The 16,474-nt window shown below is 38.4% G+C and overlaps 1 protein-coding gene across 1 annotated transcript; it reads right to left on the bottom strand.

The window, feature by feature from the left end:
• Positions 1-4,082: 4,082 nt before the first annotated feature.
• hhipl1 (HHIP-like 1) lies at positions 4,083-15,736 on the bottom strand. The gene is made up of 9 exons (XM_084915371.1): positions 15,401-15,736; positions 13,646-14,292; positions 13,297-13,440; positions 12,547-12,875; positions 11,395-11,521; positions 8,860-9,005; positions 8,661-8,742; positions 6,816-6,898; positions 4,083-6,710 (listed from the first exon to the last, which is right to left on the bottom strand). The coding sequence occupies exons 1-9, from the start codon at positions 15,686-15,688 to the stop codon at positions 6,151-6,153; spliced, it is 2,406 nt and encodes an 801-aa protein (XP_084771497.1). The 5' UTR covers positions 15,689-15,736; the 3' UTR covers positions 4,083-6,150.
• Positions 15,737-16,474: the final 738 nt, after the last annotated feature.

The following is a 16,474-nucleotide window of genomic DNA, read 5'->3' as shown; positions in this document are numbered from 1 at the left end:
CCCTATCTCTAAGGGAGAGGCCAGCCACCCTTCGGAGGAAGCTCATTTCTGACGCTTGTAACCACAATCTCGTTCTTTCGGTCACTACCCACAGCTCGTGACCATAGGTGAGGGTAGGGGTGTAGATTGACCGGTAAATTGAGAGCTTCACTTTTACAATCAGCTCTCTCTTTACCACGACGGACCGGTACAGCATCCGCATCACTGCAGCCACAGCACCAATCCGTCTGTCGATCTCCAGCTGCCTTCTCCCATCACTCGTGAACAAGGCCATTTTGGTCAAACTTCTATCCATCCATCTATTCTCTTTCACTTATGCTTGTCAGGGTCGCGGTGGTGTGTGTGTGTGTGTGTTGGGGGTAGGGGGACACATAGGTTAACACATAGAGAGAATTAGAATTATCAATTAACCTAACCGCACTAACTGCATGTCTTTGGACTGTGGGGGGAGTATCTGGAGAGAACCCGCTCTGGTTCAGTCACCGACCCTGGATCCAGCAAACAGCCCCAGACCATCACACTTCCTCCTCCACGTTTGACAGTTGATGACACACACTGTGGATCCATCCTTTCACCTACTCGACGACAAAGATCCTGTGTGATGAACTGAAGATTTCACGTTTGATCCATCAGTCCATAATACCTTCTTCCAGTCTTCAGCAGTCCAGTGTTGGTGTTTCATGGTACAGACAAGCCTCTTTGTCTTGCCTGGCTTTCTCTCTGCAACTCATCCTGTCAAACCTGCAGCTCGAAGTCTTCTCTTCACAGCTGAAACTGAGACTTTCTTACTACGAGCACTGTTAAGCTGCTTGAAGCTGTTGTCCTGTGAGCCGCCATCAAATGACCTGATTCAGTCGTGTCTCTGGGTCTGCAGACCTCTTCCTGTCACAGTTTGTTTCATAGTGCAGAAGGAAACTGGACTCACTGACACTTTGACTTTCTTTGCAGACTCTCTGTAGGACAGACCTACATTTATAAGAGTTATGATGGTCTGTGTCTCTTCCTTTATTAATTGCCTTTTTCTCACCATTTCTGTACCAACACACTGCTTTCTGCAGTACAATACTGTTCAGCTGATGCTGACGAGGGTACCACAGTGTGTTCAACACTGCTTTATGCAGACAGAGGAATTAGTAGCACCAGCTAAAATAACCTAACACTGAAAAAATTAACAAAGCAATGTGGCAGGCAACAAAGGCAAGCAGCTGAGTATATTCACCGGATCGCCATCAATTACAAAGGAGAAAAAACTCGTAAAGGCAGCATGCAAACTGAGCAGAATACAGAATGAGCAGAGATTACAAAGAAATCTAGAAACTTACTGAGAGCAAGGCCTCTTTTACAAATCTGTCTCATACAAAAAGCTGCTGTACAGGTATTAATAGGCATTAATAATATTTCATAAGTTGGCTCTATCTGAAGCATTTAAATAGTTTACAAAGTCACTGAGTCATCATTTCTAAAGTTCGTTTTCCTATTTCCAGTTAGAGTGTGGCTAGTAAAGATGAAAACATATACTTAGTAAACTGTCTGAGTCTGGTGACCTTTGTGACAAATGATGACAAAAAAGGGTCACACAAATATGCTCATGATATTCATTAATAACAAGAGGGCAGCAAAGCAGTCATGGTCATGGATTTTTGCAGCCTTAGTTGCATCAAGGATGGTGATGAGCCAAGATATAGACGAGGGGTAGAATAGCAGACTCTATAGTGCAGTCAGAACAACCTAGAGCTGAATGTGCTCAAAACTGTAGGGATCGAAGTGCACATCAGAAGAAGTCCCTCTCCATTACCGCCCCGTACCTTACTCAACAGCACTGCTTCTGTCAGGTTCTAAGGTTTTAATGGTCCCCCAATATAGACACTATCATCAAAAAAGAACAGGAGAACTCAGGAAGTTCAACCTGCCTCAGGAGCTGTTGATCCAATTCTACACTGTAATCCAGTCTGTTCTCTGCTTATCCATCACTGTATGGTTTGGCTCAGCCGCAAAATCTGACAAGAACAGACTACAACAGACAGTGAGGTCTGCATTTTTCTTTCACAAATCCAGAGTCAGGAAACAAGTAGGCAAACATCACTACAGACCCATCACACCCTGGATACAACCTGTTCCAACTCCTGCTCTGGTAAGTGCTACAGAGCACTGCCTGCCTACCTGTGAATATCACCCTACTGTCTCGTCCCACAACAAATTAAAATAATGAACCAGGAAACACATTCATTTAAAAATAATTAAATATAATTTTAATATTACTCATTAGAATCATCCATCCATCCATCTTCCGCTTATCTGGGGCCGTAAGGGGCAGCAGCTCAAGCAGAGAAGCCCATCTCCCTCTCCCTGGCCACCACCTCCAGCTTGTCCGGGGGAACACCGAGGTGGTCCCAGGCCAGCTGAGAGATATAATCTCTCCAGCATTTTGTATGTCTGCCCTGGGGGCCTCCTGCCGGTGGGACATGCCCAGAACACCTCACCCAGGAGGCGCCCAAGAGGCATCCTTGTCAGATGTCCAACCCACCTCAACTGGCTGTACTCTTAGCCCCTCCCAGATGGCCAAGCTCCTCACCCTATCACTAAGGGAGAGGCCAGCCACCCTTCGCAGGAAGCTCATTTCTGCCGCTTGTATACACGATCTCGTTCTTTCGGTCACTACCCACAGCTCGTGACCAGTGTTGGTCAAGTTACTTGAAAAAAGTAATCAGTAACTAATTACTGATTACTTCCCCAAAAAAGTAATCCCGTTACTTTACTGATTACTTATTTTCAAAAGTAATTAATTACTTAGTTACTTAGTTACTTTTTAAAAACACGATTTACAACCTGAATAGGTGATAAAGCGATAGATCTTTCAGCCCAATTCTACTTTTTCTACATAATCCATCATACAAAATGTAATCAAATGGAAAAGTCTCTTTTTAAAACTTGTTTTATTAGTATTATTATTATTATTATTATTATTATTATTATTATTATTATTATATATTCCATACGTTTTTTGGCATGTAATTCCTTCAAAACCGTTCAACTTAGAAAAACCATTCAAACACCATTAGATTCCTCTTCTTTTGGACATCACTGCTTGTATTTTTCTCATTTTTAACATTTATATTTTTAAAATTATTCAGCTTTATTCAAGAAATTGTGGAAATACAAATGCAAATCACTATCATATTTTCTGGGACTGTCATGTTATTAAAACGTATTGGAAGGGAATACATGCAGCAATACAAGAGACATTTGGAAGATATTTACCTTTGGAAAGTAATTTTTGGACGGACAAAGAACGATAAATACTTGTTTAATATTTTACTGGCTGCAGGCAAAAAAGCCATCACAAAAAAATGGCTTTCTTCTGAGAGCCCAACTATGAACATGTGGATGGACATCACAATGGACATTTACAGGATGGAGAACATGACAGCAGATGTGAACTACAAGAGGGACCTGTTTGTATCACGATGGAGGAAATGGATGGACTACATTAAAAAACACAGGCCAGATTTTGCTTTTGCTTTAGATTCTGACTTTGTTAACTACTAGAAGACTAGAGGAAATATTAGTTATATTAATGGAAACAAAAACACACTCCCTACATTTTTTTTTAATTATTTTTTTTTCTTTCTTTTTTCTTTTTCCTTATGTATCTTTTATTTATTTATTTATTGTTTCCTGTTTTGCTTCTTTTTCTTTTCTTATCTTTTCTTTCTTCTTCTTTCATTCTTTTTGTATGGATATTTTAGTTGTTTAAATATAGAGAAAAAAAAAGAAAAATATATGTAGTGACAAATTGCTGAAGTTGATGGTATTGTATAGTGATTCCAAAATGTCAATTAAAAAAAGAAAAAAAAAAAGACCTTTTTAAATTCCTAAAATATAAATGTCCAGGGTGAAAGTCTCTAAATTATTTGTCCAATACTGTAATATCTGTGGTAAAATATTTACAGGTCCATCACAATTACCCTACAACAAATACACACACATTTTCATTTAGTAGTTTTTATATATTATATTTATGATATTAATAGAATAGAATAGAATAGAATAGAATAGAATAGAATAGAATAGAATTTAACTTTATTGTCATTGCACATGTCACAGGTACAGGGCAACGAAATGCAGTTTGCATCCATCCAGAAGTGCTTTAGCTATGATATAGATATATTACAAAATACATATTAGCAATAATATAGGTATATAGACATGATATGGTAGCTATATGGTATAGCTATGATATTGTAGCTATAATTATAGAACAAATATAGATACAGAGTAGGACTATGATTTGATTTTTTTTATTTGAAGAACAGCTATGACAAAAGGGGTTTTCACCAGCTTTTCTGAACTGCTACAATTAAGAATTAGAAAACACAAACACACACATCCAAGAAAAGCAGCTCTTGTTGATTACGATGAACAGATATGCAGACCGAATATTTTTTCAGGTTCTCTTGTGCTTTTAAAATAGTAGTATTATTCTGCCATCTGCTGGAGAAAATATGACATCAAACCTGCATAATTGGTTATGCAGGTTTGATGTCAATTAATTGTGCAAAAAGTCAATTAATTGTGCAAATGCGTTTTTACTAAGTTTCAGAAATGTGCAACATTTCAGCATCATATCTGAAAAGTACTTTTCAAACTCTTTTGTTTTGAAAATATAAAAGCATTTATAAAAAGCCTTAATGAATGCTTAAACAGAGGCGGTGTGGTTTGCTGACCCCTGCGCCCCTTTTAAAAGTTCTTAACTATTTTTTGCATTTTTTTTTTAATTTATATTACATTAACATTTAAATCTATAACTAACTATATAACTATATATAAATGTCATCTGTGAAACAGAATATTGCAAGCAGGTTCTTTAATATTCTCCAAAAAACACACAATTTCAGTATTTTAATAACCAGCACGTGTCATATTAGAATCAGCATAATGAATGTGAATACAACAACGTGCAAGTTTGGAATTACTTATGTCTCCTCAGTACGGTGCTGAAACCTTTAAATAAACCATCCCTTCAATAAATAACCACATATTAAAAGGTAAAACACTTTGACTTGTGACACATGCATTCAGCAAAACACAAAGTCAGTGTCTTGAGGGAACTTGAGCACAGAGTTTCATATGTGATGTTGGATCCGCAGAATCATCATTTTCACCGAGTGGTCATCTCTGTTATGAAATTTGGCAAGATTAAAGACCTCAAAAAAGAAGGTCTCCATCTCCAGCTCATGCAACTGCATACACGTAGCAATATTATCTTCACAATAGTCACAGTTTAATGTGGGCAGCTGCTGCTGTAAAGTAACGTTATCACAATATTCTGCACAAAATAAGCAGATGTAGAATGCGTCGGCTTACGCAGGACTTCTGGAGCTCAAATACGTTAAATATAAAAACACATTAAATGTCTTTTCATGAGACTTTGTGGAGTTCCCGAATGGAAGAAAAGCTAAAGCGAGGTAATTTATGTAAAGACAAGTGATAATGTCAAGCTTTTATCTTTGATAGTCTTTGAGATAATCATCTTCAAATATTGCATCAGATTTCACATGAAAAAGGTTTCAGGTATGCCTCTTTGCTCTAAGGCTTTTATCCAGTTCACCTTTATATTACATTAAGTAGGGACTCATTGTTTTTTCTTCCCACAAAAAATTGAGACACGAAATATACAGTCAACATTTTAATATTACACTGTAAAGTCAAACTTTTATAACCCAATAATAAAATTCAAAGTATTCACTTATCAATGAAAAGTACTGAAGGAAAAAGCTTGTGTGTAATTAAATTGTTATACTATATCTTAATGTACTATAAGTAAGATCCATTATTTTGAAAAAAACGACTGCCTTTATCATTTTATTAAATTCTAACTCTTAGTTTGTCTCAGTATACACACTATGCTGCCGTAGGTTATTGAAATGTATGCATTTGCTTGTGAGCTTTATTTAAAATACTCTTAAGTAGTTATCACGTTCATTGTAATGTACTACATATAACACAACTGCAGCTTTAGATTGCATTACTGTTCATTTCTTGTTGCTGTGGGAACTAGAACAGCTGTCTGTGTTGTGATTTTTTCAATGTTTTTTTAAACAGGACATCAACTCTTTCGTAATTGCTCTCGACTTAATATTAGTTAAACTTTTAGACTTCTGCAACATATGATGAGTTGCCACAGATCACACCAGCATCTTCATAGTGGGCACAGTTATGTGTCCCCACACCAGCATGTCTGCAATCTAAAAGGCTGGATTCAGTGCCTACACACTGAACATCATCAAGAAGAATCCGCAAATCCTTTCCCTCACCAAACTCAGAGTTCTTAGCTGCTTTCAGAGCATGTTGGAAACCGAGCTGCCGGCAAACCACTCTAGCATTGACAAGGGTCCACAGGTCATCACACACGGTACCCCATTGCCCATTAATGTAGATTTCTACACGTCCACGGTCACTCCTGGTATCCCCAACCAGTCTCACTGCTCCCTTCTGGATGTGAGGTGCACTTTCCAATTTGGATTTATTCTTCCTACGCCGGCCTTTACGCCTTGAATTTTTGGTTGGTTTGGAAGTACCTGTGGCTGGTACAGGAGTAATCAGGCCTGCTCCTATTTCACCTCGATGATCACTTAGCTCTTGGTGCCATTGATAGGATTCAGTGGATTGTGGCTCAAAGTTTTCATTCGGCAGGTCAATGCCAACCAGTGCTAATGGAAGATCATGAAACAATATAGACCAAATGATATTATAAAAACTGAGATAGCTGGTTTATCATTTCAGTTTGTGTGAAGAGAATGTGTATGTGAACTCACTTTCTTGAGGAACAAACTTGATGAGATTACTTTTTACTCTCACTGGAAGAGGGTCGTAGTGGCACTGTCTTGGTGGAGCACGTCTAAAACACAATGACAAATAACTGTTTATTGATAGATTCTCTGTTTATTCTTATTTAACCGCTGACAGTCTGTTTTTAACAGTCAAGATCAGACACGGTGATAAAGGAGGAGCTAGGTTCCTTTTATTGCTTCTCTTTGCCGTCCTTTAACATTTAACATTTATTGTCCTTTTGGAAATTGACCATACCAAGGAATCATTGTCGTCTGTGGAGACCGCCATTGCATTGACTGCTGTGGTTTTAGAGGGGTCTGCTTTAAGGCAGTCGTGAAATTTCCTCCCCATATGAACAGCAACAATTACTAAAAACTACTCTTCCATCTATTTACTGACTTCTGTTATTAATTAATAACCTGACGTTAATAACCTGAATTAATCTCCCAAATTAATTAATTTTTCTCAGTGATTACATTCAAATTTACACCTAAACTGTGTCATTTGCTAGACTGCAACATCATAAGGTTCAACTGGGGGAAAAAAAGCTAAAATCTCTCCACTCACCAGAAAAACATGTAATGGGCATCTTGGGGCACCTAATTTTGACTATCTAGCTAATCGGATACAATATAATGTGAAGCCCACAACTCAAGAAGAGAATTAGAACAAATACATTGTAATCACGTCAAACTTCCAGACCTCGTCTTTATTACTGCCTCTATTAACACAAACCTGTTGATCTCCTCCACTTTGACAGATTACAATTGCAGTCTCCCTGTAGTCTCTCTCCAGTTTGGCACAATCCAGACTTTCAAGATTAACAGAGCAACTCTTCACATTAGAAATGGGAGTAGAAAGGAATCACACATCTCCATAAATCTTCAAGTTAATACACTCATGTTAGCCTCTAATCTTTTTCAAAGTTTCTGATTAGACAACAGAAATGTTCTTTACTACCTGCAACTACAAAACACAGTTAAGAAGAGAATTGCTATACTTCACAACCCCACATTTGTAAAAGAGATCTCAACTCTTTCCCCAACAAACAAACAATAAAAAACATGATCACAAAATCAATATAACTATTTGCAAATGAAAATAAGACTTCAAGAGTGGATTTTCGGACATGGATTTCTATGAGTGCATTTTTACCTACATTTATTCTATAAGTCCATGACAAAAATACCAATTTACAACTGAACTGACAGAAGTTGAGACCTGCAGCTAAAGATGAGGCACTGAAACGGTCCCAGGGCTGCTCAGTCACTAACTAATGTTACCGTTAGTTAACGTTATGGTGGTGAGGCTGGATTGTTGTATATGTGCAAAGAGCACATGTTAAACTTCCTGTCTCTCTCCACATCTGTAAGACGAGTAACACCAAATAAAAAAAACGAAAGTGCACTTCAGCAATCCCTCAGATTTAATGCAGGAAGATGCATCATTGAGGTTACTGAAAATGTTCTCACTGTATTTTCTACCTTTCCATCCCCTGATACAAATGACTGGAAAATATTTTGGAATCTTGATCACAGGTCTTGATTAATAGTATGCACATGTGGGCTGTCAAGTAGCCAGGAAAGCTTCAGTGACTGAATCTTACCGAATCTATATCTATGTACAGATGTATGCATGCACGCTGTTTCTCTGTACCTGACAAAAGGAACTAAACAAAAATAATGGTAAGTGGAACAGTGTGGTTATACTTTCTCTACAAAGATGTTTCTCCCTCTAAACAACCTGCCATTGATTCAGGTGAGTTTGCCTAAATTCATATTCATTTCATTTAAAACAAACTGAAAATAATGAGTAATTCTATCACTCACCTTGAGGGATCGATGACTTTATAAACGACTCCTGAAGGTGATGTAGCACTTGGTATTGCAGTGGACATGAAGTAAAGCTCACCTGAAATGAATAACATATTTAAAGAATATTACACAAAACATTCATTTCAACTGCTAAAACCAGCTAAAAACACTACAGGAAAAACATTAACTGTGAGATTGTGAGATGATTCGTTACCAGATTCATCCTCAGCAAAGGAGATAATGTACTGGTGATAGTTGTTGATAAGTCCAGGAAAGGCACAGGTTAGCCCCATCCCCATACATATCTCGTTGTATTTCCAGTTTCCTGTTTTTTTGTCCTCCTGCAGGCTCATCAAACGCCTGGAACATAAATAAAATCTATGATTTATAATGTGTAGGCACTTTATGTGTTTTTTGTGTTTTTAATTTCACACCCCTTAGTACCAGTTACTTCTGCATTTTTAGAGTACTTATGAATTCCTTCAAATAACTGTAGTACATTTGGTACATTGCACATTGGAGTTTTGGATAAGAAATGAACGATACAGAAGACCTGATATTGACCTCTGATAGTGAAAAGATATGGTTGTTACAGGGACTAGAAAGAGAGAGGCCTGGACTTGGACACTCCTGTCTTAGACTATTTAAAAGTAGAATGGGAGGCAAAGCCTTCAGCTTTAAGGCTCGTCTTCTCTGGAACCAGCTCCCAGTTTGGATTGGGGAGACAGGCGACTTTTCTACTTTTAAGATTATACTCAAGACCTTCCTTTTTGATAAAGCATATAGTTAGGTGACCTTTTTTAGGCTCTAGTTTAGGCTGCTAGGATGATGCACCCATGGTGAGTAAAGTATTTTTCCTTCACTCACCTTTTCAAGGTTCAAGGTTCAAGGTTCTTTATTCGTCACATGCATAGTTATACAAGTATAACACACAGTGAAATGTAACCTGACACACTCCTCGACTTGTGCAAAGGGGGGGAGAGAGGAAGAACATTATATATGATATACATTAGGTGAATGTGCAGTAGTAGCATGTATGCAGCAAGCAGGTGAATTCTGTACATTAAGTGAATTAAATAAGAATAGACAATCTGAACATTTTACAAAATAGACAATATGAACATATTTAAAATTAAAGGAATTTGAAATGTACTTTGTGCCGGTGGGTTTAGAGCAGGGGTGTCAAACTCAAATACACAGTGGGCCAAAAAGTCGCAGGCTATCGTTAATATTTATTGAAATATATTTATTGAAATATATTTATTGAATGAATCTTTTCTTATGGACTCAAACACGTTTTGCTGAAAAACTGAATATGGAACAAGCAAAGCTTAATACTAAACAATATATATATTAGCTGTATAATACCAGTAGGCCAGCTCTGATAGTAATTTGGTATGGCTTCACGGGCCAAATGTAATTAGGCTGTTTGACACCTATGGTTTAGAGTATGTAGAAGAGAGTCCTGTCTCAGTCACTTATGCATGATGTGAGAGGCTGGCTGTGTGCGTGTGTGTGTGTGTGTGTGTGTGTGTGTGTGTGTGTGTGTGTGTGTGTGTGTGTGTGTGTGTGGTGTAGGGGGGTTGGGTTGGTTGGTTTAGGGCCTGGATGACTTGGGGATAGAAGCTCCTCTTGAGTCTCTCTGTCCTTGCCCGGATGATGCGGAACCTTCTTGCAGAAGTTGGAACAGTTTGTTGCCAGGATGGGACGGGTCCTTCAGTATCTGCTCTAGTCCGGCATCTCCTGGTGTAGGTGTCCTGAAGCGGGGGGAGAGCAATCCTGCAGCAGCGTTCTGCTGTACGGATCACTCTCTGAAGAGCTTTTCGGTCTTTAACACAGCTGTTCCCAAACCAGGATGTGATGTTCTGTGTGAGGATGCTCTCCACAGCATCTGTATAGAGAATCCTGAGGATCGCTGGAGAGACCTTCACTCACTGTATTTGTACACCACTCTGCATTTAATCATGAGTTGTTATGAATGCCTGGCTCTCTTCCACAGCTTGTGCTTTATCCTGTCTTCTTCCCATCAGCCCCCTCCAGTTGCAGCAGATAGCTGCTCCTCCTTGACCCTGGTTCTGCTGGAGGTTTCTTCCTGTTAAAATGGAGTTTTTCCTTCCCACTGTCACCAAGTGCTTGCTCAGTTGGTTAGTATCTTGCCCAACAACACCTCCACACATGGCCTAGAGAAGCAGGGACTCAACCCGGCCCCTCTATTCAGCCACATAGCTGCCATCCTATTACAATATTAAAGTATTTTTATTTCCTAAATTAGGTGGACACTCTGAAAGTCTACACAAAAGGTTAAGATTAGCATCTTTGAGTAAGACTTGTGGAGTGGTTCTGGTCTACCTAGAATTCAGCTATCAAGACTAGTCCAACCAGGATTAGTCTTGATAGCTGAATCAATATTGATTTTGATAGATGAACCAATACCGAAATAATGGTGACCTGAAGAAGAGAAGGTCCTTCATTTTATTTGGCGAGGAACATGGAGGGTTTGTAAAAAATGAATTTTTCAAGTAGCTATAGGAATGATATCATGCCATTTCTGAAACCCTAGGATGTGAATGAAGTTGCATCAAACACAGCAGTTATTTTTAATTTTTTGACAGAAACAACAGTTATTTAGATTTTGGGGGGCAGACATAACACTCCTTTACTTTCACAAATGATCGGTATTTCACTACTGTTATCAAAATAAAAATAAATGTTTTAAACAATAAAATAACATCTTTCAAGTGAATCCTACCCACTCATGAAGTCTCCAAATATATAAATGCCATTCAGGTTGGGGTATTCACAACCTCGATACACATAACCACCAGTGACTGACTTGCCCATCCTATGAGGATATGCATAAACAGGCAGCACATCATCTGTGAAAAAAATGAAAAAGGGTCATTAACTGCATTAGTATGAATCTCCATTATCAGAGCATCAGAACAGGATGTGCCATTGTAGCCATTTTAGATACATCTTAGTTCAACATTGGGTTGGGTTCAGTCAAGTACCAACAAATGATTTGTCATCCATATTTGACTGACAAGCTAAATGTAATTCTGAATTTTTAAGCAAATATTTATTGCATTGCTAATTAAGAGTGATTCTGAATATAAACTCTGCCATTAATTTGGAAAAATGTAGGACCTGATTCAGAAGAAGAAATGTGGGGGGAATCAGTGACAATGAATCATGTAATGGCGACAGTGAGAGAGTAATAGTGTCTCTATTGAACAAGACACTTATGTAAACTATTCAGTAATTGTATGATGTTTTTGTTCATACAAAAACTGCAAAATATACTCAGCATCTGATTTATCAGGTACACTTATTAAACTGCTTGTTAATGCAAATTTCTAATCAGCCAATCATGGCAGCTACTTAATGGGTTTAGACACGTAGACACAATCAAAACAACCTGCTGAAATTCAAATCAAGCATCAGAATGAAGAAGCAATTACTTTGGATATGACATAGTTATTGATGCCAGACAAGGCAGTTGGACTATTTCAGAAACTGTTGACCAAATTCTGATTTTTCCACATAACATGGGCTAACCAAAATAAAAGAATGGAAAAAGTTGCCTGAAGTGATGCTTTTGGATGGTAGGCTGGTGGCAGTGGTATAATGGTGTGGAGAATATTTCCTTGGTCCACTTTTTGCCCCTTCACACCAACTGAGCATTGTTTAACTGCCACAGCCTAATTTGATGCATGTTCAGTCTTCCATGTAAGAAAAACCAGAAAGTTGATTTCACCAGAAGAATTAACGCACTTCTGAGTGCAAAATGGTGACTAGTCTGAGACAAGTGTAGACTGATTATGCTATTTTTAAAGCAATGGATAAATTACACAGACAAATCTTTAATATACATAATAGTACATTGATGTGGCATACCTACCTAATGAACTGTTGGCACATAGTTTCTTATCGTAGCAAGAGAAGCCTTCTTTAGCTCTCCAGCCATAATTTCGACCTTTCTCGATTATATCGATTTCCTCGAACTTGTTCTGGCCTACATCCCCACAGAAGATACGCCCTTTGCCGTTTTTGGTCCATGGATCACCCCGGTCCACCGAACACCTCCACATATTGCGAACACCGTAAGCATAAACCTCCGGGCGTGCTCCCTGTTCATGTATAAACGGGTTATCTGGAGGAATTCTGTACAATGGACCTCTCTGGTTGTCATCCACATCAATTCGAAGCACTTTACCCAAGAGAGCTGACCTACAACGTAAAAAATGTTGATCTTTCACTACATATTGATTGTCAGTGTATCCACAGTTTTTAAACAGCAATACCATCAGTACTTTCATCCTCTCTTCTCTTTAACAGACACACAACAATTCAAACTGTATATTTTTGTATAGTTGTCATATTTATCTTTAAAACATTGTAATAAAAAATTGAAAATTTTTACTGTTTTTGCAATTTCTTACTGAACACAAACTGAACATAATTTTCACCAGATTGTAATGAAGGTTATAATGTCATAACAACATGCCTGTAAAGAAAGCACGTGGCAGATTTTTTCATCTAAAATGTCAAGAAACATACAAGATTATACATTCAAATTAGCTTTTTTACATTTTAATGTATGAATGTTTTACATTTTTCATTTTTGGATGTCTAATTATGAGCTCCTTACTTGTTCTGAGCATTCCCATATTTCCCAAATGGGTCTCCTGCCATTCCACCATCACCTGTGAAAATATACAAGTACCCATCGTCTGCAAATAGCAGCTGCCCTCCATTATGGTTGGATGCCGGTTCATCAATCTCCAGAATAACTCTAAAGGAACATGTTGATACAAGAAATAAGGAATAGATTGGGTGTTAAAACAAATTTACACAAAAAAACACAAAAGAATTGATGCAAACCATTTGTTTCTCTCTGATAATGGTCAATATGACAAAAAGTATAAAACTGCAAAACAGTTCAGGTTTTAGAAAAAGGTAGTGCTTTTTGCTAACCAAGTACAACAGTTCATACCTACCGCTCAGAGGTGTGGTCCACCTCATTCATGTCATTGGCTGATACGTGGAACTCACTGATTCTGATTCTCTCATCAAAACCCACCTCCACTGAGTAATACACATACAGCTTCCCATTGTACTTGTATTTGGGGTGAAAGGCAAGTCCGAGAAAGCCTCTCTCATCACCTTCCCACGATGATGTTAGCACTGCCTGGGTAATGTTCAAAAATGGTCTCTCCAGCTTGGACCGATCTGGAAGATAGGTCCACACCAGGCCGACCTGTTCTGCCACAAAGAATCTATGTGTGCCATCATTGGCATGCACCATGGCTAATGGATTCCGGAGACCATTGGCCACTTCTTCCAGGCACAGCTGCAGACAGCCATCTGAGTTCACCTGAATGCCACCCAGGTTCTGGGTGAGTTGCTGGTTGTTAAGCAGATATGGATAACAGTAGTCCTTGTCTTGTATCTCCAGGTAATGGCAGAGACTGGTCTGATTTTCTCTGAAGTTTGCTATATATGGGTCACCAGACAAGAAAGGAATGGTGAAAGAACACTTATTCCAAAACTGAAAGCAGTATTCAGAACAGAGGCCTGGGATGGTCCTGACCGGGGTGCTTGGATCCTCAGCATCAAAGAGGTGAGCTGCATAGGGAGAACACTCCTGAGATCAGACAGATGGAGGAGAGACAAAAAAGGAGGAAAAGAAGAGACAAGCAACACACGAAGAGACATGCAAGAAGGAACAGTTAGTGCCACTTATAGCATGTAAAGTGGTCTTTAAACCTGCATTAGTTGTTTTTGTTACATGGATTACAATATGAACAAGTTACAAATACAGCGTACATAGGACTGAAGTTGATATGACGAGCATGATTTCAAATAAACTGCTTATTGCTGCAGTTTAACATCTGTCAAATGTAGAGGCTTTGCATTCATTTGACATTATGTGTCCTTTATATAAATCTTAGTCCAGTACTCTCAGGGAACTGTCATGCCTTTACCTACTTGTTCTTCCATTACACAGAAAAAAGTCTGTAACTCTCTGTCCATTGTTTCCTGCTGAGCAAAGTCTTATATAAAAGCCTCTCTTGTGAAATATTATTAGTGATGTCGGTGAACTAAACCAGTAAAGTTGTGGGCCATAACACAAAATATTGTTGAGCTTAAAAACCTAAAATGGTGACAGCAGCAATATTTCTTAATGTTAAGAAAGTTCATTCAGCCCTTATGACTAAAGGAGATATATAGAAGAGATATATAACTTTAGTCTTGACCCATATTGATCCGTATATATAGAATGATATGTCATGGTCAGGTGTGCTAAATTCTGCATAGACCTAGGGTTCTCCCTGTGCACTTTAACCACCTTGTATTCGGACAATTGAATAGATGATGGTAAATGAATATTAATGTTAAGAATGAATAATAATGTACTTCATTAATACATACTTGCAAAGCAAGATTACTGCAGGTTATGGTATTGAGATACGCCTGTAGATGATAAGGAGCATAATTCCATCTATTTCCTATAGACTGCATTAGCAGTAATGACAGAACATAAATAAAGCTCTAGATTTTCAGACAAATCTTTCATAGCCTTTACTGTATATCAGTGTACAGCTTTCAAAGTCGTCATGACATTTTTAACTAAAGACACTGTACTGCTTTGTTGTTTTGCTTCTGTTGCTTATTTCACAGCAGTTGTTGTGTTTGGCCAGTGTAATGGTAGGTCCTGGACAGCCAACCGACCTTTGTCCATGTGTTCCTACCTGGCAGAGCAAGTCAAAGATGAACCCGGCACAGCTGGTATATCCACTGTAGTCAAAATTATCCATAATCTGGTAGTATTTAGACATCAGCTCCTGGTCCTTCTGATAATCACAGCAGCCAAATTCCTTGTACATTATACAAAATTCCAGCTCTTTCTGCGGTCGGAAGGGCGGTTTAAAATCCAAACACTGCGGGTGTAACGTCACAGGTGCAAAACATAGTGTCAAAAACAACAGAGTAGACGAGAGCCACAGGTGGCTGGTGATTTTTCCACAACACCGCTGCATTTCGGCTCACACTGCATGACATGGGAGGACAGATTTTTCGAAAGAGGCTTCCCGTGTGGACTTTGATCATTTGCATTGCTCAACGCTCTGACGTGGTGAAGCGCAGGTCTGCGTTCGTTTTTTTATGTTTGCTCGAGTTTTAGCAAACATAGTTTTAAGCAGTTTGAAATTACAAAGAAAATGTCATTATTCAGTCATTTTAGTAAGTACTGCATCAGTTATGCACAACAGTTTTTAACGAAGCAGTCAGTCCTCCGAATCCGACTTTGCGACTGACATTATTGCACTTTGTACATCAGAATAACTAACCCACTTATTTCCAGAGGGGGGCTGAGAAACAATCGTATGCTTCCGAAAGTAGGAAACGGAAAAATTATGACACGCAAATATGTTTTAAGTAGTTTGAATGAGGAGTTATAAATTACACTGGGAAGGTTTAGTTAACCTTCTTGTTGCCTTCGGTTGAAAAACGAAGCCAAGCTGTTTAATAGCAGAGAAAACGCCTTTTACTTTATCACCTTGAAACCCTGTGTTCTGTTCCTAAGTTAAAACCAACATTAGATAAATCGAAATATCGCCTTTCTCCATATTTCCATTTAAGCTGTAAAACGCTTGTGTACAAAGACTGTCGTCGGCTCACTCTGAGCTAAACTCACAGTCAGTGAGTCAGTCAGACTACACACATGCAAACATAAACACACTGTTGATTGATCTTTGACTGAAATTTGGTTTATTACATTATGTTCCACCAGTTTTCTATTTTTGGCTACAATACTTTCTCAGGAA

This window comes from Perissodus microlepis, chromosome 19 (genome assembly GCF_051167445.1).
Source record: "Perissodus microlepis isolate ML-2025 ecotype Zambia chromosome 19, ASM5116744v1, whole genome shotgun sequence".
NCBI classification, from domain to species: domain Eukaryota; kingdom Metazoa; phylum Chordata; class Actinopteri; order Cichliformes; family Cichlidae; genus Perissodus; species Perissodus microlepis.
Note: the sequence above shows the minus strand (reverse complement) of the source record. Positions and strands in the feature narration are given on the sequence as shown.